Source organism: Dunckerocampus dactyliophorus, chromosome 5 (genome assembly GCF_027744805.1).
Source record: "Dunckerocampus dactyliophorus isolate RoL2022-P2 chromosome 5, RoL_Ddac_1.1, whole genome shotgun sequence".
Lineage (NCBI taxonomy): Eukaryota > Metazoa > Chordata > Actinopteri > Syngnathiformes > Syngnathidae > Dunckerocampus > Dunckerocampus dactyliophorus.
The window spans coordinates 12538713-12566318 of NC_072823.1; the positions used below are offsets into that span (position 1 = coordinate 12538713).

At 38.7% G+C, this 27606-nt stretch overlaps 2 protein-coding genes across 5 annotated transcripts in view; one reads left to right on the plus strand and one right to left on the minus strand.

Annotated features, from left to right (window-relative positions):
• Window positions 1-3853, plus strand: part of LOC129181440 (synaptic vesicle glycoprotein 2B-like) — a 39143-nt gene extending 35290 nt beyond the window's left edge. For all 4 annotated transcript variants that reach the window (XM_054776655.1, XM_054776654.1, XM_054776652.1 and 1 more), the window contains one exon: window positions 62-3853. In XM_054776655.1, the coding sequence (XP_054632630.1) occupies window positions 62-245 (184 nt within the window). In that variant the 3' untranslated portion in view covers window positions 246-3853. The remainder of the gene's footprint in view (window positions 1-61) is intronic.
• A 4689-nt stretch (window positions 3854-8542) lies between these two features.
• Window positions 8543-26198, minus strand: anpepb.1 (alanyl (membrane) aminopeptidase b, tandem duplicate 1). The gene is made up of 21 exons (XM_054776582.1): window positions 25895-26198; window positions 24209-24515; window positions 23883-24025; window positions 23638-23774; window positions 22652-22778; window positions 21164-21318; window positions 20865-20978; window positions 18998-19141; window positions 18828-18893; window positions 17789-17866; window positions 15920-16092; window positions 14996-15072; window positions 14697-14830; window positions 14547-14602; window positions 12861-13008; window positions 12472-12563; window positions 11061-11168; window positions 10795-10962; window positions 10558-10698; window positions 9875-9956; window positions 8543-8701 (listed from the first exon to the last, which is right to left on the minus strand). The coding sequence occupies exons 1-21, from the start codon at window positions 26196-26198 to the stop codon at window positions 8543-8545; spliced, it is 2913 nt and encodes a 970-aa protein (XP_054632557.1).
• Between the last annotated feature and the right edge of the window lie 1408 nt (window positions 26199-27606).

Consider the following 27606-nt stretch of genomic DNA (forward strand, 5'->3'; position numbering starts at 1 on the left):
TCTGTGATTGACTGGCGACCAAAGACATCACAAAGTCATTTTGCATCTGTCTGTATCCCAGGGCTACAGCCTTCGGCGTCTTGAATGCTCTCTGTAAGCTAGCTGCGGTTCTTGGCAGCTCCATCTTTGCCAGTTTTGTGGGTATCACCAAAGCCATCCCGATCCTGCTGTCCTTTGCTGCGTTGGTCTGCGGCGGTCTGGTTGCCCTCAAATTGCCTGACACACGAGAGAAGATCCTCCAGTGAGGTCTGTTAAAAAGAAGAGTGTTCCAAGACCTGCGTACAGTGTTTGCTTGATGTGGAAGTCTTTGCAGCACCACTGGACTTTTACTGCACTTTTCTTTCGAAAGCAAGAACGCAAACAGCTAACACCTTTAAAATCTAAAATGCCATGTTGTGATGTTTTTCATGTTGAGCAATGAGCTTTCAGGGGCTGATTAGTACTTGTGTGATTACAAAAAAACACAGATGGATAGTTTGTTTTAAGGCTCAGGCGTCAGGACGATGTGTGAAAGTCATATTCCAGATGATGCTGTTACTTGAGTGACCATAATTACATCATCCATTCGGTTATCATTCCACCTGCTCTGTGTTGAATGCATGATGGGGAATGACATCACAAACAGACAACCTTTTTTGGAAAAGTCTAAAGACCAGAAGTTTGTCAATATTTACATTTACAGCGGTGGACAACTACCAACCTCATGCTGTTTGTCCAAATATTTCTAAAGGGGTCTCTCTCTAAAATGGTGTGAACAATGTCATATTTGACTTTCAGTATTGTTCTATTTTCTCTGTATCTTCAAGCAGTTTCTGATCCTAATAAGTAATAGTTTTATTAACTGGCAAATGAAAACAAAACTATTGTATGTCAATAGCAATGGCAATAGATATGTTTGACATCAACCGTCTGTGTACTATCATTAATAAACTTCCCAATCATAATGGTGGCATTATATAGACACTGTCAGATCGGTGAGTGAACAATATATTTATTTTGTGTTGGCAGTGTACAGCATCATGCTGAGAGATGTTAAGTGTATGCCATGGTTCCATGTCCAAACACAGACATATCCAATGTTCTAAATGTACAGTGCTCTTGAACATGTCACGAGGTTCCTTTGAAATGGTGAAAAAGATCAGAGATATGAGTGCTTGTCAAATTCCCAAAAAACAATAAAACTAGATATTAAATGATTACATAATATATGCAGATATCCATTTTAAAAAATAAAACTGACCTCAATCCTAAGCATATTGTTTGAGTAATACTCACCTGACAGTGTTAGTCAAAATTAGAAAAATGACTTCTATAAAGGCAAAAAAATATTAGTATATTCCCAACATTGACGTGTAAGTGATTTAATGGGAGCAAACGTGATGATAATTGAACTGGATTTTCATCAAGGCATACAATGTAAAATATAAGCATACTTATTTACAGATGTCCAACAGTTCCCATGTGCTTCCCATTTTTTGGAGGTTTGGATCAGATTGTTAAATGGTGGTGATTTTAGCAAAAGGCAAGGTGGAGACATATAAAACACTTGGGGCCTGATCTACTAAGATCCCAAATAATGAGTGCTAAATTGTGTCAACAAAACAAAAAATCGCACCTACTATTAGTGCGCGTGCCATTTTTAACAGGTTCGAAAGTGTTGCCAGTCACCGTATTTAAATGAGACGGTGGGCAGAGCGATCCAGATGCAGTGCTGTTCCACCAGCTCTAAAATGGCATTGCTGGATAGAAAATATGTCTACTATTTTTATTTCTGACAGTCCAGATATGTTGACAAGTGCACGGAAGAGTCTTTCTCTGTGTCGTCTATCATTGCACCTACGCCTCCTCCACAATGACCGCAGCCATTTGTGCGTAACGCTAGCGTTTGCACCTGCCTTTCAAACGCGCTAAAAATAAATGCAGAAACACCGACACACAGTGAGTGTTAAGTTATTACATTTGCACCTGCTCTTATTTTGTGACTTCTGATAATGTGCATCTATTCTGCATATTCAAGAAGGCAAACATACTATTTTGCTCATTGGAGAAATGCAGTCTGTTAGTAGATCAGCTTTGCGCCCGTTATTAAGATGGCACCTGTTTTTATACACGCAAACCTTTAGTAGATCAGGCCCTGGGTCTTTTTGTCATGCATGGTCAAATGATATACAAATACCATATTTACACTGATGCAAAGCTCTTTTTGTATATCAGTAACACACCCCAACTAACTGCTGCGTGTGCGTGCGTGTGGATGATGCAGTCTTTGTTGTTATTTTTCTTGTACAGTTTTGACGTCGACATGTATTTTTGGATTGGTGGGCTAGTGATTGACTGCATGACTGTCTAATGTTTTCTCTTGGCGTGTTTATGTCTGTCAACATGTGCAAGCATCTGTCTCCTTGCCTCCCTTGCCCCTTCCTGAGAACTGAGAACTGTTGATTGTGGATCTAAATTATCAATTTCTCTGCATGCGACACACATTTCATATTACTCTGTGTGAGAAGCTACATGACACGTTGAAACATTCTCCAAAGAGAAGATTTCCTTGTTTGTTGACTCTTCTTCCCAAACAAAAATATACATTCTGCTGTTAAAAGAACTCCCCCTACACCGCTTTGTTTGTATTCAAGTCAACAGAACGATGGTGTTGCTGTTTATTTGGATAGCAATCACTGAACTACTCTACTAGAATCTTTACACAGGTGTTGGTTACCACTGCAGCATGTACAGGTATGACATCATGAAATCACTGCTGCGTAAGACGGGCCTCTGACAATAGCTACCGCACTTGAAAACAATACCAGTGATTCTATAGGTACACTCCATCAAAATACAAACCTTAGATCATTGGTTTTTAATCACAATCTAAGTACTAAAGTCCAACTCCTAGAAAAACAAAATATTCCATATTAGTTCTCTACAGGCATATTGGGCTAAAAAACATTTTTTTTAAACATTGCTTATATTTTCATATTTCATGCTTTACTGCTGGCTGAGATGTGCAAAGGTGTTTAATTCATTATTTATTGTATTGTGTTGCTGCAGTGCAGCTAGAAAGCGTAAATCAAGGACGCTGAGAGTCTTTGCTTTTCATTGACCATGTTTACATGCACACAAATTCCGGTTAAGGTTCGTATTCTTTTTAGGACAAGACATGTTTGTGTCTGTAAGAAATAAGAACATTCCGTGTGATTACATGTCCAAATATCGTAGGTAAGGACGTCTTGAAGTCAGACGAAGACGACAAAAAGCCAGACCCCAAAGACAAAATTCTTGCCTTCATATCAAAACCATTACTTGATCAATTGAACGAACGAAACTGACTTGTTTAGGTTTTTCAGATACATCTAGAAAAGTTTATCTATCATTACATTGGTGTCCTCCTCACCGCCGATGCCATCCAAACAAATCCCACAATCCGACTAACCATTTATTCAGGCATATGCCAGGGGTCCGAATTGGGTTTTTAATAATCGGAAAATGACCTTGATTGGGAATTGGCAATTTGAAAAAGGTGTTTGCATGTCTCAAAAGTTTTCAAACTGGAATATTGTGTGCATCTAAATGTAGTGATTGTTTGATGTATTGTCAAAACACCAATAATGAAATATCTTGTGACAATGAAAGCGAAATAACCAACCAATGGTTTATAGCATTTTTTGGTTTCCCTGTGTCTTCAATTGTGTCTGGAAACAGAGAAAGCAAAGGCCACCATTTGTTCTTTGTTTTAGTGATTGTCTTTCATGTCATAGGTGCTTTGATTTGGATGCTATTTATTATTACATGTGTTTATTTGTGGCAATGACAAATCAGACCATTAAATCCAAATTGTCAGTGCACTATAATTGGGCTTGACTTTTTTCTTTCTATTGAGGAAAATACATCACATGCATACTCACACTCAGACTAAGGTCGAGGGGGGTAGGTGCCTCGCTGAAGGGGACATCAGCCGTTTTCAGGAAGCAGGCAAGCATCTCTTTAACAAATACTTGAAATATATTTTTATCCGAAGCGAGACTCAAATCAGAAGTTTCTGTTTGAATAGATTTAAGTTTCTGTTTAACCTAGTGCCTTTTTTAAAATGTGGAGGCGAAATCTTATTTTTATTGGTAACATTGCAAATGAGTTTGTGAGTACAAAGCACCTTTAGGTGGGGTTTGCAGCGCTGGACAGATCTGATTGGAAGACAACTTTAAGCATTTGATTTCATTGGCAGACACGTCAATTTCAGAAGATTGTACAGTGACTATGCCTTATTGACCTAAAGGGTCGGGGGCGTGTGTGAGCTGGCAGGTGCATACAACTGCTTCTACAGCGAGGTAGAGCACAGCAGCATCATCAGCTAAGATGCTCGATAGATAAGACAGTCTACGAGGCATTCACTTCCGTAGTGCGCCCTGCACCAGTTTGGCTGCCACGATGGGAAGCAGAATTCAGAAAAATTGCATTGTGAAGATGGCGCACCGTTCAGCCATTAATATAATATAATAATTAATATAATATTGAAAGTTGCAAAATAAGGAACCGGCGTTAGTGGTCAGGCTCAATTAGCAGTAGGTTCAATAAATCCTACAAATAAGCAGTCCTGTATTTGACATTTCTAATGAAGCATCCAGTAAACTTCCTGTTGACTAACAGCAAAGGAAGAACAAAGCAATAATATTATGTTTATTCAATACCATTAAAAGGAGAATGAGGGCTTCGTAAGGATTTTCATTTCGCTTTGAATCATTGTCGTTCTTGTTTCCTGCAATCCATTTCATGTTGGCAATGGTACTCTACTCCTCAAAATGGACTGATCCACTGCCAAGGTCCCAGAGCCGAAACCAGCCTGGCTATTATCTTCATTGAACCGCTTCAGCTGGAAAATAAAGCGCAATGATTGGAAATGATGGTCATCGTGTAATAAAGGAAGTCTGAGCAGAAAACACAACATGTAATCTATTTTAGAGGACTACTTGTTTGCCACAAAAGCAGAATACAGCCAAATGAGTGTACATGATGTAGTGGGAAGCACATAATCTTGTTCATATGTGCTCAGAAGCTACAATGGGGATTGATACCCAATGAACTAAAAAAAAACAATTCTGAACTTTGATGAAACAGGAGATAATGATTTAGTACAGAGGTTTTCAAAGTCCCCAGGAAGGCACCAGAGCACTTTGGGGGAAGCGTGAGATGAGGTGGTAAAACTGTAATCACATTTTAAGTTGGACAATTCCAAGGTCCCTTGACTACCTGGGGGCCCAAAAACAGTAATAAAATTAGTAATTAATTAGTAATTAATTAATAAAAGGGGGGGCAAAGTGATTTTTTTCCATGGGACCCAGAATTCCTGGCTGCACCCCTGCTACTGGCTATATGATATGGAAAAAGGAACCATAAAATCACCTTAATCCAGAAATCATAATCCAGAAATCATAATCCAAAAACACATTACTAATAACCCAGAAAATAATTTAATTCCTTAATTAATTTTTGACAATTGAACCGCAATTTTGCGAGAGCTGACTGTATTCTTTGTTTATACCACATTCCACAGGCTACAGGATCCCTGCAGGGACATAAGAGAGGGCCTCCTCTGTCATAGCAAGCTACCGAGCTAACTAGTTAGCCTCCCCAAGAAGGACAAAGTAAGAAGCCAAAAATGTACCACTTCCACACGCAATGGGAGGATCAATTTTTTTCACTCGATCATCTCAGACATGCCATGGCTGATTCCATGCAGTGTGACGGGAAAGTCATGTCTCATCAATGTAACATTACCGACGCCTAGTGACCAGAATACTACATATAACATGTCTTCCAATATTTTTTGACTAATAATAGGCCACAGAAAAATCGCAATAGAGTGAGGGAGCGATGTTCAAACCGTGATGTAGCGATGGACGACTCTATTGGTATTTTAGTGCATTTAGCCATTTTTATGCTTGAAAATGCTTAATTTAGAGGGAAAAATATGTACAATTTGCTTAAGTATGCCTTTTTTTCGAACAGGTCATATTCAACCATAAAACAGCATGATTTATAAATTAATTTATTTAAACTTATTTATAAATTAATTTATTTAAATTAATTTTAACTTTGAATCACGATGTGGTGAGGGACAAATGCACAGTAAAACTGCACATTTGAAGTGGCCTTTTACTGTGGCCAGCCTAAGGCACATCCGTCCAAGAATCATGCTGTCTAACCAGCACCTTGATCGAAGGAGAAGTGCTCACTAACACAGATTTAGACAGATTTGTGACCTTCTCTGCACTTAGAAAACTGTTTAGATCTTTTGAGTTCCGCTCATGAAAGATGGGAGCAAAAACAAAAGTGTTGCGTTCTTTCAAAAGTGAAGTGAAAATGCCCGCCTGGCCCTGGCTGTGACTGACCTGTCAAGGTCCGAGCTGGGAGAGGGCCACACAGTACTGTTGTAGGAGGGAGGGGCCAAAGAAGTGGGGGGGCTGTACCTGAGGGGATAGAACGACACATGTATGTACGCTTACAGGCGGATTCCAATAATTGCATGTGATTCAGAAAAATATATGATTCTTCAGGTAACACTTTTGCACTGCCAAGAAGGTGATGCTTTCAATTGTGTTAGCACATATATTTTATTCATATCTTCTACACCTAGTGAGGATAAGCAACATAGATGATGATGGATGGACATGTCTTCTACACCGCTTGGAAGAACACTTGGTCTGGTGTGACCAGAACGATCAATCAACTCAGAGTTTGCAACTACGCTTTCTTATGTAAAGAAAAAGAATGTTGCTGATCTGTTAAACATGAGACAAATATCCTACCTGTCCCAAGAAGCTGTGACATCATCAACCTCATCATCTCCAGTCAGGGCAATAGTCCACAGCGTGACAATGGTTGCTACAGAGACCAGGGCTAAGAGCACACACACAATATAGAACTTGCTGACCCTGCGTCTTTTCTCCATTGCCTGATAAACAACACAAACAGACTGAATCAGTGAGAGATACTGGACACAGCGTATGACCAAAACAAAGAATTCCTGAACCGTCCATTGAAGCGGTAAATGATCAACAAGAAAAAGGCAATTTTAGCCAAAGTATGCTTACTTTCCAGGGTCTCGGATCCAAAGTGACAAGAAGCTGTTATCACAAGCATTTTACAGGTATGCCTTTGTTCCTCCGTAACTCAGTCCTCTTCCTATTCGGGAAAAAATGGATGATTTATGAGGAAGTAGTGTGCAGCTAAACTATGCGGTGTGTGATAAGAGCAATATATTGTTCTTACTTATCTATAACGATGTTCAGTGCATGTTCCCACAGCCCTCATAAAACACCGCATGAGAGTTCACACATGAATGCCACAAAGATTTATTAGCTTTATCGCACAATGATGATAATTCAACCCCTTCTTATCCTCATTGGTAGCTTTGTTAATTTCCTCCTGCTTATCCTGTTCAGGGCCATGGGTAAGACGGAGCAGATTACAGATGACGTGACTACACTAGAAAGACGGTTTGATAAAAACAGACTATTCCTGAACCTGAGTCAAATTTTCGCACGAATGCAAATAGACGGCGTAGACAATGACAATACATTTCTAGGTGTTATACTACATATAGCGGCAAGAAATACTTCAGTACTGAACAAAGCAAAATTAATTCGGGACCAAAAATCACTCCATACTCTGGTTTGGCCATATCTAAGTTATTGTGTGCAGATATGGGGAACTACGAAAGTACACTTCACCAACCGTACTACAAAAAAGGTCAGTTAGGATAATCCACAATGCTAGTTGGAGAGAACACACACTTTAGTCCTAAAATCACAATGATTAAAATGCGCTGATCTGGCAAACCTTCAAACAGCTGAAATGATGCATAAAACAAGCAATAACCTGCTACACAAAGCTGTAGATAGACATACTGTAGATAGATACATAATACAATTCTTGAGTTGAAGAGTTGAATCTCTTCTACATTGAAGCAATAGCCCAGTACATTTATAAATATGCAGTATCAAACAAAACTGGTAGTTTTTCTACTGTTTAAAGTGAAATATTTCTGTACATGGTACCAGTATTTCAGTTTGACAAAAATAAACAGAAGCGAGTGAGTAAATGTAAATGCATTTATTGAAGAACATTGATGGTAGAAACTTTGACAAACCCAGAAAAGCTTTAGGACACATTACATACAATAGAATAATAAATAATGGTATTCATTTTTAGACAGTTTGCCATTTTTATGTTTAACACAATTTTTAATACAAATAAAAAATGTATTTAAAAAACACACAATTTTTATTTCATTATCAATAAAAAATTCTGTGGACAATTAAGGCTATGTGTTACCATGACTGGGTACGTGCAAGTTTTTCATTTATATTTATGCAATAGGACCCAAGCAATATATAAGATTATGTTTTCAAAAGGAATTAAAATATATAAGAATCTTATTTGCCTCTGTACACCTACTCTGTCAAGCACAAAGAACTAACTTTTTTTAAATATAGAATTTGCTAAACAAGGATGTGTTTCTTTGTGCATTAGAGAGAAAGTGCGGGTATCATAAGGGTTTTGATTCGTCTTGGAACCATTTCAGGACACTGTTCTTGTTCTCTGCGATCCATTTAATGTTGGCAATGGTTCTCTCGATGGACTGATCCACTGCTAAAGTCCCGGAGCCGAAACCAACCTCGGCATTATCTGCTTTGAACTGCTTCAGCTATAATGGAAAATAAAGACAAATTATTGGATATGATGGTCATCATGTAATAAAGTAGGTTTGAGCAAAATAACACAACATGTAATCTATTGTAGAAAACTGCTTGTTTTCCACAAAAAAACACTCACATTAGTACGGGCATTGTTGATATGTGTTCAGAAGCTACAATACAGATTAATGGCCGACAACTACTGAAAAAGACAGTTCTGAACTTTGATGAATGGATAATGATCTAGAATCAGGGGTTTCATAGTCTGATGTGTGGCTCCCCTGGGGGCCGCCAGGGCTGCATTCCCTAGGGGGAAAATGGGCGCCCTCTACAGGCGGGATACTCGCGCTCCCATGCTGCTCAAACTTAATCAAATGTCCACCATGTGATGTGGATCAAACCACATGTAGTAGTGTGGGGGAGGCTGCTGATGGCCCTCGGGTTAATTACAAGTTAAAAAATGTAAAATACAGCAGGGATTGCTCAAAAATAAAACATTTAATAGTTAATATTATATTATATCAATTATAACCGGCACCAAGAGTCTCAAACAAGTTATTTCACTATGAAAATGTGAAATAAAAAGGAGGGAATTGTGAGTCAATATGAGCTGGTTTAGGCTTGACTGCTAGTTGGGTGATGGTGGGAGATAATGATAAAAGCTCATTTTTACATCAATTAAGTTTTAAGAAGCCAGCCTGGCCTTAACTCGTTTTATCTTGGAAATAATCACTGGGAGGAATTAATTTAGATATCCCCACCAATATGAGTTGGAATTATTCTGAAATATTGATTATTAATCTTATTGATTAATTGATTATCTTATTGATTATTAATCTTATTTGACATATGTGGATTCAATTTAAAGTCTGACCTGGATTCATTGTAAATATTCCACAGGGTGGCGCCAGATCACTCCGCTTTAACAGTAACGTCACTATTTGGAATTAGCCCTTGTACAAATTATGGGTATGTGTGTAAACCACCAAATACTACTTATAATAATACTACTTATAATAATAATACTACTTATAACGGCAAGTTACGTCTGCATGTGTATGAGTGTATGTTGGAGGTTAGTTGTTTGGAGGGGTTGCTAGCTCAAGGGGGTGCAGTAGCTGTTTGGCTCCCCGGAGAGAGGCCCACAATGTCGGACTTTGAAAACCCCCTCTGGTGTCTCTCACCTGCTGGAGCTCAAATTCTGTGGAAAAGCGCTTGGTGACTCCATTAATGAGGTTGGAGAAGGAGAAGGATCCACCGCCGTATCTGAATAAGACATGGACATGATGTTATTATGTTGTTATTGATTTATACAATGTGTTAAAAATATTGCTTACTAATCATTAAAACAATAATAATGATGGTGAGTGTTAATCAAGTAATGAGATGTTATGTTTTATTTGTCCACCATCAGATAGGTAAATTCTTGCAATTTTTCAACTAGTCTTCAAATTTTCATCAGGAGTATATCATTCAAATGTAATAAGTATTCAAAGTTTTAAAAAAGTCACATACTTCTTATGATGGCTAAAATATTGACTGCCCTATAAGGGATTTGTATTTTAATGGACTGGTGGACATCTTTTGTCCAAATAGTACGGCTGAGTTTGAATTCCAACAAGCGTTACAATAAAAGTAATCTCACAATTATCGTGAGTGTAAAACTGCCTTTCGGCTTGTTTGTTTTCAATGACGATGGAGCTGTGACCGTGAGAACATTTCATTGGTTTAGGCAGCGTAAGTCAAAGGTCATGTAGATATGTTATCTAACTCATGACGTCACATTTGCATTGTCATGCTGTCAATTATTGTGGTTGTGATGCTGAGCAAACTTTATAGGTAAAAACAAAAACTGGTTTGTACTTACTGAGTAAAAATGTATGACCAATGGGCTCTGACAAAGTCCCAAGCCAGAGACTGACCAATCACATTGTTGGCAATGTAGACAATGGTGGAGGTGGCATCTTGCTTTCGGATCTTGCTGGGATCCAGTGTGTACTCGAGGTACCTGAGCAGATCGCGTTGCATTTATTTGAGTTGGTACATGTAATCATGCTGTCCGGTGTAAATAATGACTCATATCAGTGCTGTGGGCTGAACCGACCTATTGAGCAGCCAAGGCTGCTTTGTGCAGGCCAGAGCAGCGCGGAGTTTGTCAGCTTCAATAGCAATGGTGGCATTCTGAAATTCTGACCAAGCAAAATCCCACTCTTTAGCGCCCCCTGCTGCAATGCCATTGCAGTACACGGTGGAACGCAGGTTGGGGTGTATCCTGAAAACAGATTACCTTTCATTAATGAAGTTTATTGCATCAGAAACATCAGTTAAGCACAGTAGGAAATCACTGACTCAATGCACTCAATCACTTACGGGTTGATTCCAGAATCCATCCATTGCTTGAACCATTTCTTGGTCTGATTTTGGCATTCCTCAAGGCCTGTCCTGCAAGCCAGACTGATGGCATTCACCTGATTGTACCTGCAGTAAGAAACAAAGTGATTAATGCAAGCATGAAGTAGGGATTTGTACTTTGTGTAAATGCATTCCTGAGAGGACAATGCATGGTCACGTTGAAGACGACTTTGTTCCTGGCCACGTTAGACTATGTTGATTCTATGAATGACAACATAAAGGTGACATTAAAATTAGGGGCGGGACAAAATATCAATGGATTCTATGAATCTGTAAGGATTGTTTTTTTTTTTTAAAGATACAGTATTAACGCAACAGCATCAAACAACAATATTGTCACTGTTTCAAATCAAGTTTGTTCAGTTTTGCACTTTATGAACATTGAAATATATTTTTTATGGACGGTACTGTATATTATATTATTGTATACTGTATATTTTGAATATATAGTCTCCCCATGTACTGTCAACATAGCATAACTTTCAGTCTGACTATATTTTTGTGGTGAAATTATGTGTTTTGGTGAATACATTATTGTACTTTTGGATCCAAATATTTTGTTTTTAATTATTTGTATCCTTAATGTGCAAGAACTCTGTCTACAAGTTTCCCATTCTTGAGTTACATAGACTTGAAGTACTGTATTGTTGTTCCCAGAGCCGGCTGGCCCATTAGGCAATATATAGGCAGCTGCTGAGGGTGCCGTGGCCTCCGGGGGTTGTCAAAAAATCAGGAAACGCTTGCAATGATTCAAATGTAAAGCAACGGCCAATTATTATTACTCCAAACGATGAAAAATAATTCTCCCCACTTGCGTAATTGTGGTACATAGTTTTGCATATAGTTGTATATAGATATTTATAGAGTTTTTGGACAGTTATTTTATTTTGTCTTAGTATAAAGTTATGGCGTAGTGTAAATGTAGCTTATACAGAGAGTTATTTTGTGCACACCGTGATTATTTAAACTGTTTAATGTTGATTGTTACACTTAACATGTTCTTAAAATTGTATTTTGTTGACTTATTTACAGGATTTTAATTTTGTAGGTATTTATGTGTACGTCCCATGTTTTTGTATTTACAGTATTTAGAATTTAATAAGCATGTACTGTAAATTGACACGTTATCCTACAAATGAACGCCATTCAACAATGCCATTCAATTTCTTTTGTAAGCGTATGTAAATCGATGCTGGTGGGAGGCGCCATATAACATCCATCACATGACTTCTATGGCTCACACATAATGGGATAGTTAACCATGATTTACCTCAAGTCTCATTTATCCTGTCACAGAGTAATACTGTAGATTCTATTATCTTATTTCTCTCCACAGGGTCAAAACAATTCTGCTTGAATGTTTACTCACTGGTCCATGTGTCCGTCTGGTACTTTTGTCCATTGTCCTGTCAGCATCTTATAATAATTAAACAAAGGAATAACCTGCTTCTTCAAATAGTCCTAAAACAAGCAAGAAGCAGATTTTACATTTCCCTGTACATTGGGGACATAACATTGTGATGTGCATATAAAATACACTCTATGGCAAAAGTGTTGGGACATATAGTTCTTAAAGGAAGGGAAACTGGAAGCTATTAACTGCAGCTACTAACAGCTTCCACTCTTCTGGGAAGACTTTCTATCACATTCTGGAGTGTTTATAGTATAGTGCAGATAAAATGGTGAAGCAGTGTGTCCCAATTCTTTTGTCTATGCAGTGTACAGTTTTGTGTCTCTGATGACAGAAAGGAAGCCCACCTGCATGGGGCCGTAAACCTCGCTACGGTCAAACATGAGGTAGAAGAAGTCCAGGTTGTTGAGGGCTGACTCCCAGGGCATATATTCCGTCTCATTATTCAGATACTTGGTGGTTTTAAGCGCCAACACCGTGGGAATGATCTTCGCCCTTCAAAAAAACATTGTGAATGAAACATTATCACATCTACAGTTTTATATATCTCAGCTGCATATTGCACGTAAGTACCAGGGCAAGGTCAGTAAAAACATTTTTACCAATCTAACGTTATTGATTAATGTGGTGACAAATATATTAGTGTCTACTTTTTGCTGTACAGTGCAGTGATTGTCTTATAGGCCTGAACTGTGGCCTGCATAGTATACTAATATACTATCATAGGTGTTGTTAAGATTAGCGCACCGGTAATGATCCTTCCGCAGGAACACCTACGGAAACCTTGTTACGACTTTTACTTCCTCGAGATAGTCAAGTTTGATGGTCTTCTCGGTATGAGATTCTGATGGTATGATAACCTTGGGCAAAAATCAGGGTTTCACAGTTTCACTGTATTATAATTACAGTTCTAAAAAGTGTTATTTTGAAATATCTGTATTGAAAAGAGAAAAAAGTCAAAACGACATAATATAACACAATGAAAGTGATGTGTATTTAAAATAAATAGCAAAAAATTACTGAATTCTTTTAAAATAAATAATAAATAAATAACATGCAGTCTAGTGTGGCTCATCCTGCAACTCAAGTCACAACACAATAGATATTTTCTTAGCAAAAACAAAAAAGCAAAATGCAAATAAACGCAGTCAAGTGACCCAAGTTCCTAACTTGTAATGTTACATTATTATTTCATAGTGGCAGGTCACACTTTTCCACAAACGTCCGTTTCCGGGCCATGTGATTGTTGTCAGCAACTGAGACATTGTTAAATGTTGTTCAAATGCTTGGTGTTCAGTGGAGAGTATGCCACTCATCCTCCACTCCTGTCTCGTTCTCAATCACGTCTCCACATTCGGTGACCCACGACGTGAGTAATATGCTGACCAACAACGGCGACAACAGCGCGGCCGTACTAATGAGGCAGATACAGCACAGTAAATGCCTGTGGTTTCAACACATTGAAGTCCTGTTTCCACTGCGAGGAATTACACAGTACGTGACAAAGTATTTCTACGTAGTAGCCGCGCTGGACCTCCTCTTTCTCTCATATCGTAGAAACGGCCTGACGCAGAATTGAAGTGGTTTTGAAACTGTGTCTTTTCCATACTATGTTATACCTTGAAACTGGTAACCGGCCTACTCCTTATTAACACCAATTGTTTTTCAATTCAAGCTTTAACAGATGAGGTTGATTTACGTTACTGTTAACTTCTTTCAACTTCAATTTCCAAAATTTCCAAACTGCTTTTTAAGACGTCTCAGTTAGGATATGGGCTTTGGAACCAGAGGGCCCCAGTTTGAGTCCCATTGTTGCCTAGGCCTTTTGCGCCCCCCCTCACTATGACTAACTCTAAGGAGAGATTCCTTGCATGCCTGCTTGTGTGTGTGGTCTGGTTGTGTGTGGTGTGCAACACAAAATATACTGTACTGGTTAAGTACACTGTATACACCAGAGTATATACATTGAATGTCCCCTTGAAAGATTCTGATCAGTATAATAAATGTAAAAAATGAAAGTTCCATTCATGTACCTGGCCAAATTGAAGGCGTCATCCACTAACTGTGCTCTGTTGATTACTGGAATAGCCTGGAGAAAATATCAAATAAAACTAGTAATATTAGAAATATGCCATGACTGTAACCCATGATAAACACAGCTTTCATGTCACAAAGTGTCTTACACTATGATTGGCATCCAGAGCATCCAACAGACGGTCCCAGTTCCCTTGGTCATAGTTGACTCTGTAGTATCCCACCACATTGAGGTTGGCCAGTACCCACTCAGAGCCTGTTGTCTTCATTTCCGGTACTGTGGCTGCGGAGGAAAGTTTAATTAACTGTTAACTAGTTTTGAATGTGTTGTTAAAACCAAATGCAGAGGAAACTATGTAGTTATATGTTTATCTAAGTTTTACAACTGGACCCCTGAAGGCAACCCTCGCACTTATGTGATGAGTTTGGCACTCGTGATTTACACTACCTGTTTTTTCAGTTAACCATTTTGAAGTTTGGGAGAACTCAGTCTTCATCCACTTGATAGGGACAATCCATTCATAGCTGAAAGACAAATATTATATTTACTTGCTGGTGTTATTTATGCTTTGTTTCTGTTTGGAAAGTAGCGACCTAGCAAAGGAATAATAATATACTGTATTTACTTATTTTACTGGCTTTTTAATATTTCATTCGTCTTAGAAGACGTTTCGCCTGTCATCTGAGCAGGCTTCATCGGTTCATGCTCAAAGACTAGGTAGGACAGCTCTAGTCTGACTAGATAGGATAGCTCTAGTCTGAGGGATTGGTGCAGGAATTATTTATCCTCAAAATGTAGAGGTCATGTCCAGACAAGAACGGTTTTACTCTTTTGTGGTGCATAACGACAGTCGTTCAATCCAATGACCACACTCCAAAGTCCTACCTAGTCTTTGAGCATGAACTGACGAAGGCTGCTTGGATGATAGGCAAAGCCTCTTCTAGGACAACGTGAATAGCCTAGATGTGATTGAGTCAGTGCCCTGAGAATACAATGACCTGGCTGAATGGGAATATTCACAAGCATATTATTTCATTGAAAACACCTGCAGTCACCGTATCTTGCTAACAAAGTGGGCACTTCTTTTAATTAATACTAAGAAAAACATCCCTTCATCAATTTCTTGTAGGATTGGGAAAGCTGGAGTCGATCCCAGCTGACTTTGGTCCAAAGGCAGAATACACCTACACCTACTCACATTCACACCCACAGTCACCTAGTCAAACAAATACTGGCAAGTTGACCACTACACTACCGGGGATCACTAAAAAACATGTAGCTGTAAATAGCAGTTGGGTTAATACATTACAATTAATATTAACAGGAAGTCAAATGCAGTTCCCAGTTGTATACAGGCAGTGTTGTTCGTACTTATAGGGAGAAGGAGTGGTAATTTCAGAGTCTGGATCCAGGAGAAAATGCTCCTGGGACACAAGTCCATTTGCTGTGTTTACTGTAACCACAGGGAAGCCCATCTGCAGCACCCATGTGTTCATAATGTTATGGACTGTGTCAGGAAGATTGGTGTGGCTGGCATCGACGGCCTGTGGAGGCAGAATCAGAGCATTAGATGACAAGCTAAACAAAACTAGGAACTATGAAAGTAAACTTCTGTATAAGAACAAGTTTCACGTTCCCTCCAGTTGTGACGTGGGTTTAAGCATTTCCAAGCATAAAAATGGCTAAAAGAACTAAAATACAAATATAAGGCATTCAGAAGATGTTGTGATGATCTGTAGTATTCTACACTGGTCATTAGGTGTCAGTAATGTAATATTCAGTGAGACACACCAGCACCAGACTTGATCGCCAGAACGACAGGCTTTTATTGCAGGTTTGAATGATCTCACAACCGCCACAATAATCCATTAAAAAAATTTCTAATAATAGTGTGGGTTATTTCTGCAGGTGTAACCCACGCCAAGCTAAAACTCAACTCTGAACCCCCGACGTCAACTCCTGTCCTCCCCCACTCATCTCCCCTAGCACCGGAACACATTGGCGCAATATTTCTTGACTTAAATAAGGCATTTGATATTGTTGACCATTATTTATTACTTGATAAACTTTACTCTATTGGTGTCTCTCAAAATAGCTTTTTTTGGTTTAATTCATATCTTCATAATAGACGACAGTGTGTATGTTTTAATGGACAAAACACTGATTATGCAATTCTTATGAAGGAAGTACCACAAGGCTCATCCTTAGGACCACTTCTTTTTTCTATTTTCATGAACAAATCTTCCAAAAATATGTTCTAATTGTCATGTACACCTATGTGCTGACGACGTCGTAATTTATTCATCTCGTGTCAGTAAATCTGAAAACACTTTGCAAAATGAGTTTGCTCAGTTCAGAGGTGGTTCTCATCAAACAAATTAATTCTGAAAAAAATAAATCATGTTGTACGTTGTTTTGTACTAGACCAGGTCTCAGTGATGCCTTTGATCTGACCATTTCTTTTACTGATGGCGCATTTAAATATCTTGGCCTCTGGATTAATCCTTTGCTTTCTTTTGAGTATCACATTGAATCCATCACAAACAAATTAAGTCGTAAACTAGCCACACTCTACCGTTCTATAAATTATTTTAACTTTCAGATCAGAAAAAGAATTGTCACTCAATTATTACTTACTATTTTGGACTATGCTGGCATTGTCTATGAGAACACTTTTGAAAAATATCTCTAACCCCTAAATGTTATTTACAGTAATTAATGCAGATTTATTTTAAGGTGCCAATATCGGTCGGACTCATCGCTGCTCCATGTATGAATCTTTGAACTGGTTACCTCTCAATAGAAGAAGATGTTACCACTGACCGTCAACACTCACTGAAACGTTTGGTTGGCAAAAAAAATACAAAATGATGTGCGTTCACAGTGAGTGTACTTTAATACATTGCAAAAGAAATGCTGCTCTTTACGACAGTTGAAAAGCGTTTTGACAGATAGTACGAATTGCCTGCGAGAAAATACGTACATGTCATAAATGCCAATTCCGCTACTTTACAGAGCGAAAGGTGACATTAAAAAAAATATTGTATTATTATTATTTATTATCATAACAGTGGTTTATATGGGATCAAAAAATGTTAACAATCATTTCATTTAGTGTCAATTAGTGAGACCATGACTGTTTCAAAACGCACCTGCATTGTTTTGTGACTTACTTAAATAAAAACCTTTGCTTGTCATTGCACTATTGATTGGTTGAAGTCCTGTACAGTAATTAGAGACAATGAGACTTGCCATTTGCAGATGCTTCCACAGGTCTGTGTAGACGGCATTTCCAAACGCAAATTCTGCCAAGTAGGTCTACAGGACATAGACAAAATGAGGGAAAAGCTGGGAAATAAATGTTAGGAATACTGTTTTCATCTGACACGTTTATCAATGACTACGTTTACATGCAGTCAATATTCCGGTTAAAGTCAATATTCTCGTTTCTGAAACATTCCGAATAACCCGTTTACATGCGTGACGTGAAATGGGGCCGTGCCATCCATATCCATGCGATATTCCCAGAGCCCCCCGTACACCATTGAAGATGCGTTCATACAAACCCTGCTTCACATAACTTCTCACGCACCTTCTGATAGATTTGGCTATGCCGGTACTTTCTACCATCTATAAAAGACATAATCATGTTCGTGTCTTTCACCACACTAATGATGTGGCTTGTTTCCCCCTCACTCCAAAAGTGTGGGGTTTTGCGTGTCGTCATGTTTACAAGTAGTTCCTGCCAAAGACACAAGATTCCTTTCAAATAGAACATGCGCAGAACACAAATGAATGTTCCTTTTGATCGGGATATCCCGACAGGCGTATACATGACCCGATTTTCTGGTTAAAAAAGGAGTAACCCGGGGTAATATCCGGGTTTTTAAAAACCTGAATATGAGCATATTCGTTTTTTCAAAAGGGTTATTGGTGCTTACATGGCCGTGCGCAACCGGGTTATTGCTAATACTGCGGTTATGATAGCATTATTTGACTGCATGTAAACATAGTCATTGTTTACAACGTTTTCTGTGCTCCTGTGTGGGGTGCCGTTTGTATTAGTAAATTAGCTATTCACCATCATTATGCACACGGTAGATACAAATACCTATTTTTATCTCATGCTTGGGTTGAGAGTTGACCATTGTAGCTAAATTCCAATTATATATATTTGACACGTACATGAATACCAAACTGTGAAACTTGTGATTCCTTGGAGCAACACAGGAGTTCAACTAATCATCCTTAGGTAAATATCGATGCATACAGTCCTTACCCTGAGTCCCATTGTGAACACTTCTTCAGACAGGAAGTCTGACAACATCCTCAGAACAGATGCTCCCTACAGACGAGGGAATAGTCATAGTCTGTTAATTGCTAAATAAAAAAGATGCAAACTTGATTGTATTAATGAGATGTTAAAGTCCATTCGGTGCACGAGGTTACCTTGCTGTATGAAATGGCGTCAAACAGCTCATTGATTTGTGCTGGTTTCTGGATATCTTCTTCTTTGGAGGACAAAGGATGAGAAGAGGCCAATGCGTCAATAGCAAACACCCTGTGTATGTCACTGAGCACAATGAGATCTTTCTGTTGGAGGAAACAGGACCATCACTGAACCACTACTGATCACAGGCTTTACCATCCAATAGGTCAGTAATTAGAGATTGATATTTTTCTGTTTATTTTCACAAATATCTGCGTGTGGTTTAAGTGGTGTTGTTCATATAGTTACGTTGTCTTGACAGTCGTCCCTCGCCACTTCACTCTATTATTTGTTTTCAACAATATATTCATTACCGTAACATATGCATATTTAAGTTAATGTATTTATACCTAAACGAAGCATTTTCAAGCATATAAATGGCTCAGTGAACTAAAATACAAATATAAGGCATTCAAAAGACGTTGTGAATGATCTGTAGTATTCCTAGTATTCCTAGTACCTAGTATTAGGTCACTCGGCGTCAGTAATGTTACTGTAATGTTTGGTGAGACACAAACACCAGACTTACGTAATCGCCAGAGCAACAGGCTTTATTGTGGGTCGAATGATCTCACAACAGGCACAATAATCCCTAATAAACATCCTTAATAATAGCGTGGGTTATTGCTGCAGGCGTAACCCACGCCAAGCTAAATGTCAACTCTGAACCCCCGACGTCAACTCCTGTCCTCCCCCACTCATCTCCCGGAACACATTTACAGCAACACACATGACCATGAGTCATGTGTGGCTGCTATGGCGGCTGTAACTCATGTTAGGTTAATTGGCGACTCTAAATTGTCCATAGATATGAATGTGAGTGTGAAAGGTTGTTTGCCAATATGTGCCCTGCGATTGGCTGGCGACCAATCCAGGGTGTACCCCTCTTCCCGCCCAAAAACTCAGCTGGAATAGTATTAGTAATAGTGTAATAGTATTTAGTTGATATTGTTACATTATGTTACATACAGTAGACGCCCCTACAACGTAAATAATCCGAGAACGTTTACATTATAGGGTTTTTATGTTATACGAAGCGTAAAATACATGTAAATAGCTTAATCCATGCCAAGATCTTCCCAAATTCACCCCTTTGGCTCTTCAAAATATTCAGTCCACCAAATATGGTGGGAAAATATAAGAAAACTTTAGTATAAACATACTGTAGTACAGTAACATTCCAATATAAATAAGGTAATAAATAAGATTACTGTAAATGAATAAAACTGAAAAACAAAAACAATCAACTAGTTTAAGGGCGACTACGATGAGGAAGGGAGGTTGAAGGGAGAAGCCTGTCTCTCACACAAACTCACGTACGCGCTGTATAAATTTGCCAATGAGATGAGAGCGTAGGCGGTGCCCCGATAATCAGCCAATGAGATGAGAGCGTAGGCGGTGCCCCGATAATCAGCCAATGAGAGCGTGAAGCGTCAGAAGGCGTCACCAAGTGTACTCTGTTAGTCATGGAAAATGTTTCCGTCTCTGTCGCGCGAGCTATTCAAATCGAATTTCTGAACATGCACCGACTTGACCCTTTACGTTATATGGAATTTCTTACGTAGTACGATGCAAAAACTTAAATTCTTGACGTTCAGTGGAATTTACTTAAAAGGAGGTTTACGTTATGCGAGGTACTACTGTACTGTATTTGTATTGTTAAATTGTATCAAATACATGATAGAAAAAAGTAAAACATATCAGTATCATTATATGAACGGGCAATACTGATCTTGTATTTACTTGGTATGGGATCGAAACTTAAATTTGCAGTTTCACCCACCGCTAGTGATAATGGAGGCTGTGAACTTGAATGGAAGTCCTTACCACACCCCATTGCTCTTCAGCTTCATGTGCTCCAAGGTACTCAACGTAGGAGGCAAAACCTTCATTCAGCCACAAGTCATTCCACCACCTCAGGGTCACTAGATTCCCAAACCACTGAAGAAGCACAAGAAGAAAATATAACTGTTGTACCAAGAAACCAATCATGCATGGAATCTTGGAAGAGGTATCCAATTCATAAATGACAGACGTATCTAATATTTAACAAAACTTAAAATAGCAGCATAGAGCAATCAATAATATCAGTGATAAGACCTCTTTAAAACGATGCAAAAACGAACCATGTGAGCCAGCTCATGGGAGATGATAGCAGCTATCCTCTCTTTGTTGGAGTTGGAAGAGAAATGTTCATCATAAAGCAGCGCTGTCTCTCTGTAGGTGATCAGACCCCAGTTCTCCATGGCTCCAGCGTTAAAGTCTGGCAGGGCTATCTGATCTGCATGCAGGAAGATATTTTTTACACTTACAATAACAACACATGTCTTCTTTGCTTGCTTGAATGAAGAAACTAAAGATAACCTCAGCTCTAGCTGAGAGGGAAAAGGTAGCGTTTATATCTACAAACATGTTTTCGGAGTACATTTGGATGTCAAAGCAATAGTGCACATTGTGTTTGCACAAGATAGCCTTTAAATGTCTTTGTAGTGTCTGTTAAAGGTTAGTTAATATGTAGTGTATAATGTACGCCAAAACACTGATACAGTTTAAAAATGTCATGTCATAAAAGCCAAACACCTAGAGATAAATGATATGATGAGCACATACGTACATGCAGTATCTGTTGATAACTGATTGATGGAATGAGGCTGACACATCAGTTTATCGGAAGAGCTGATGTCTGCATAAGGACTGCATTTGTGCTTTAAAGCATGTGGTGGTAAAGACTGAAGCCACTGGCCACATTGCCTCACAAATCACCAAGATGTGTATTTATTTTACGCGACAACAAACAACAACGCAAGAAACAAAAACGAAAAGATGCAACTGACTACAAAACACTTGAAGTTATCAGGAGGTCGTTATCCTCCAGTGCCACCATATTCCAGAACGTCAAACTCCTGTCCTGGAGCACGAGTTGTCAAGGCCAAGGTAAAGAAGGCTGAAACACGACCGGCACTGAATAGCGTTCACAAGTTGAAGTTGAAGCATTTTCGGCCCAAAAAAAATACCTGAAGACAGAATTTTCACACGTTTTAGGATCGGCTCCAGCATATTTCTACGATGGTCAATTTGAAATTTGTGAAATATATGTAATAACATTATATCTTCATCATTATATTAATGACTTTAATCCACCATTGTGCTCCTACTTTTTTCTGACGTCTGCTGTCAAGAACGTTTCATGAACGACACCTGTGTTCTTAGGTTAATTGTTTTCTTAAACATTAAGTGTGGATCAGCTTGTCCTAATTAGAAGAAGTAAACACCTTCCATCGCCTTCACGAGGGCACGAAACCGGTGTGTAGCCAAACCCTTCAATCCCCCGCTCCTCTTTCCTTAAATTATACAGCACCTCTCTTCAGTAGCGTTTTCACAACTCTCACCAACCTAAAGCAGACGCATTCCCTTTGAGGGGAACCGGGGGACTTTGTCAGAGAGCATGAGACAAAACTGTGCCCACTTTGAGTGTTTTTGAGATGTTTCTAAGAATACATCTTTTAAAATTCTTCAGAAAACACTGGTGATTTAAGCCCAAATGAAAGCTGAAGATTGTGATTTGCCTTCTACCTGTACATCTACACAGTGGAAATGAAATGCACTTGACTTACCAGACTTGGGCAGAGGGTAGCTGGAATTGTAATACTGTTCAAAAAACTTCAAGATGGGTCCAGTTTTGTTAAGGGCATACGCTCCTTGGCCCGCGGCAATAGCAGACTTGCGAGCAAAGATTCGGATCTGAACACAGAACAGAAGCACATGCACAAATGACATGCAGTACAACCAATCCAATTCCTCTAATAGTATGGGTTTAATTCCCTGTGTTGTGTGCTTTTGTCTGAATATCCAGCTTGAGATTTTAAATGCAAAGAAATGTTGGGGCAAGTAAAACAATGTTTCATGGAAAGTTTACAAGCGGTGCACTAGATTTAAATTGAAGATGAGCAGTTCAAACCTCTACTTCTGCCGTTTTTTAAAAAAAAACTTAAGCCTGCAATGCAACTTCAAAAGTCGTAAGCCCCTCAGGTTGTACAATTCCAAATTCAACCAATGCCATTCCTTAACTGACTCAAGTTCTTGCGAGTCATTCATTGAAGTGAATCAGGAACTTGATTCATTTGAGTCACCCGTCACAGTGCATGCACACGTCTCAAGGCTCTGCGCATGCAAGTTGTGAATCGGGTACTCAATGAACCCGAGTCACCCGTCACAGAGCGCATACACATAAACTTGGACATGCTCGTTTCCTTTTTTAATGTAGCTAACGGTAGCAGAGGTGAGTAAGCAAACGAGTTAAAAGAGACAAGTAATTATCTTGATTTTGTCTTTTGAAAATTCCTAAAAATGAGTCTGGCTAAAGAGGGACCATCTTGTATTCAGGCCAATGTGATAGTTGTGTGCATACCAAATCAGAGATTTTCCTATCGGGTAAACTTATGCTAATTTTGAACACTTGCTATTTTTACAGTACCTATGCAATATGCAAACATTTACATCGCTGGGTCTGTTGGTCTACTGGTCTACTGGTACTATGTTAAGCTCTGTAACAAAGAGCTAAATAATAAAATAGCTGTCATTAATCAAATGAATAAATTACCTCAACACCACCAATTGTGTTGCTGATGTTGGCAAATTCACTGACAATAAACGCCAACAGGTAGGTGGACATTTTCTCAGTTGGTTCAAAAACCGTCTGTAGCACAGACTGACCATCGATGACAACGTTGCTTGTTTCTGCATTAAAAAAACATTACGATGGAATATAACAATTATGCAACAACAACAACAAAAACATTAGCACACCAGTTTTCTAGGTGAACGATCACTGCCTTGTATCTTAACCTTTTTCTTCGCCATTAGACAGTGCCACAGTTCCACTGTCATGTATCAGAGTAATGTGGAAAACGGCTTTCATAGCTGGCTCGTCAAAACAAGGGAAAACCTTCCTGGCGTCTGTTGGCTGCATCTGAGTTGTGGCCAAAAACCTGGGTGATAAAACACATTCAGCTTAATTAGCATTTCACTACATCGAGTACAGTTCTCGGAAAAATTTCAACCAAGTCCAGTGCAATGTAGAGTCATGAAAACAGGGACGCAAATGTAATCTTACATACATAAAGGTGTATTTTTGCACTGATTCAAGCACATTAGACACCGTATTCGCATACTTTTTCACGCCATCTTCCATGTATTCACTTCTGTAGAAGCCTCCAAGGTCGTCAGCCAGCTCTCCGGTGAATTTTGTGTGGAGCCGGTACATGTGGTCCTTCGTCAGTTTACCGTCCAGCTCCAGGACCAAGTACTGAGTCTCTGTCTGGAGCCAGGAGGACACTATTGATGGTGCTTTGCTTCCACCGTCCACTGAGACGAGCATCGCTAAGTGGTTATTTTCATATTTGGTGTAGTTCAGCTTATTGGAGTGGATGAGAATCAGATTTGTCTCTTCAGCACACTTGAACTCTACACTGGAATCACCTGGAATGATACAATAGCATTCACAGACTTCTGACATCATTTAAACTTTAAAACAAGGAATCTTCAACAAAGCAGGCATGATACAAAGTCTTGAAAGCCAACTTCATTGTTGGCTAACGGTAACAACCAGAACCAAGAAGCAGGATTCAAACCTTCAACTCTTTGTACCCCAGACAATTGTTTTGGAACTGAGGAACTTATCTTTTGATGAACATGTGTCTGTTTGCAAGCAGGGCATAGCTGACACTATGTACTGACTACTGCACCATCTAGCACCTGACGCAAAATTCAACCGATGTGTCAATCGCAACCCACAACCTCAATGTTTTAAAAAAAATCAAGAAATCACACAGAAATATACAGTTAATAGATATGTCACTCATACCCTGGCCATAATTTGAGCCAAAGTGAATTTTTATTTATCTAAATCGGTATCTTCTGGATGGAAATCAAAAAAGTGGCACAAATCTTGGTGTTCGATGTATTCAAGAAAAACATATTAATTGTTTTTCTTCGCAAAATTTATATCTTTGATCTTGCCAGAAGAATCCCAACGTTCTTTGCACAATTGTAAAGATGCTCGCAACCTCCAGCATAATTTACAACATTCTAATCAACTACAGTCAAACAGTTTTTGTACTCCCCAGTTTTCGCGTTTCAACAAAAATGTATGCAAAATTTTTGCCTCGGTTTTTGTACAAAACTAGTCCGTTTGCCCTGTATCATTTCACTAAATCAAACAAAGCATTGCTGACTCACTGCTTTTTTACTGTGCATTTTTTATTGACATACTGCTACATAAAAAAATCGCAAGTGCCAGCAATTTGATAAAGGATGTACGGCAAGTTCGCATCAACAATAACTTCCATCCATTCATCATTTATAAATATTTTGCATTGTTGTCTGCATGTAAAACTATAATTATTTCCTATAAAATGTGTTTTTGTTAATATTTTTGGGGGGTCTGGAAAGGAAGAATTGGATTTACATTATTTCTTCAGTGAAAAATTGCTTCAGTTTTCGGACGTTTTGTTTTTTTCTTGGAACAAGGTTCCACTGTATACTGTTGAGAAATGTATGAATCACTTTGGACATGAAATATTTTGTCAAAATGTCAAAAAATATGAGTCACTTTCTTGCGTCATCTTCCACTATAGAATATGAATTAACCACTAATTCACTTGCACAAAATGTAACTTCCATCTAATGGTAACAGTGTGCAAGAAAATTGAAAAATAAAAATGAAAATATCAAACTGAATCTTGAAAATCAAAACAATGCGATACAGGAGATGGGTGTCGAAATGTCTTCTCAAGACCTCAAGAATGGACCTCTTCCGCAGGACCAACCTTGAAATGATTAGACAAATAAAGATTTACCTGTAAAGAAAAAGAGTCCATCTCTTTCATTTGCAGTAAGACGAGGCCACAGTGAGACGTTATAGTGGTCTGGAATCAGGTTCTTGGGCAGCCGATATTTGTCCCAAGGATTGTTGGATGGGGCGGCAGTCGTGGTAGTGGGCTTGGGTGTAGTTCCTCCATTAGTTGGGGATACTTCATTGTTATTTTTAGCCTTTTCCTGGGAGTAAACCACACTCAGAGCTATTATAGTGGCCACTGCTCCAGCTCCAAGGATGATACAAACTACCCCAACGCCTTTGCTAATGAAGAACCCTTTCCCCATTTCTGGACCTGCAACTGCACCCCGGTCTGAAAGAGTGCATGCAATAGAAAAAGGTCAACTTTTATTTGAAGCCCTTCACAGGCTTTCTCCTCCCTTTTCCTGTGGCAGTGATGCATTAACAGTGACATTTAACCCAACCCACCCAAAATGGACTTCATCACGAGGATCATTAGTGTCTTCCAGAAAACAAAATAAGTGTTGAAATCTACTCTTACATTCCTATTCAGTTTACACATTAAATACAATGAGGATTTAGTCCTATTTTAAGATGTGAGATTTTGGTAAGGAATATTGTGTAAAAAAAAAACAAAAACCCATTAATCATTCATTATTTCCTTTTTCTTTGTTTTAATTGTTATTTGTTCTTTACATGGCATTATACTAATAATGCCAACAAGCGTCAAAATGTTCAGTGAGAATTCTGGCACACAAATGTTACCCTAGTAAAAAAAAGAAGCTTTTTCAAGCTCTTTTTAAGCCAAGATATTGGCTGGGCTCCTCCTGTTTTTCTTTACGTCAGGAGAATAACTGAAGGATGTGAGGGGCCACTTTGATACATTTTTTACATTAAAGCTGCTAAGATACTAAACGATCTGAACAAAAAAAAAAGAACATCTTAGCTTTGTGTTATTGGTGACAAAGCAAATTAGTGCAAATGATCTAATAATATATCTCATTAATAAAGAATTTATTTTACTTTTCAAATATGGCGGTATAGAAAATGGATGGATGGATTTTATATATATATATATATATATATATGTCAAAGTAATGAATCATGGAAAATGTTAGTATTTGTATAAAAGTCGCTGATAGATAGCCAGTGTGTCCTGAATGAGCTGAACATTTTGATGTTGGAATGGTTAGTGGGAGTTTTTTTCGGTCGGCGGGCTGGTCGGCCATCGAAAGTAGGAATCAAAATTTTTACAAGTTTTAAAAACGATCCCAGGAGAATCGGAATGTTAGTCCCAGTTCCCATCGATGCTCGATTCCCAACCAAAGTGGTTATCAAACAAAAAATGGCGGAATTTGAAATGCTGGAATGTAAAAATGATTGTTGAAATGTGTAAACATGTCGAACGACTACTCGAGGGCTGAGGATTGAACCAGCAATCATCAGGTTGGGAGACTACCACCTGTGCCATGTCACCCTGTAGAATAAGTTGAATGGTACAGTAATGAAAAATGTAAAAGGATTTTTCACCAATAGGGGGCACCATATAATTTGCCCATTCATTTTTATTCTAAAAACAGCAGAATTTGAACTGTTGGAAAGTAAAAATGCAGACTGCATGTTGAATCATTACAGCGGGATTGAGGATCGAACAAGCAAACATTGGGTTGGGAACCAACCACTCTACCTACCGAGCCATGTCACCCTGTAGAATAAGCAGTTCCAGTAATTGCA

Coding starts and splice junctions, on each gene's coding strand:
- anpepb.1 (XM_054776582.1), bottom strand. CDS start 26,198: ATGGGGAAAGGGTTCTTCATTAGCAAAGGCGTTGGGGTAGTTTGTATC. Junction 17,867..18,827: donor TGTTCACAATGGGACTCAGG/GTAAGGACTGTA, acceptor TATGTCCTGTAG/ACCTACTTGGCAGAATTTGC. Junction 10,963..11,060: donor ATGGATTCTGGAATCAACCC/GTAAGTGATTGA, acceptor ATCTGTTTTCAG/GATACACCCCAACCTGCGTT.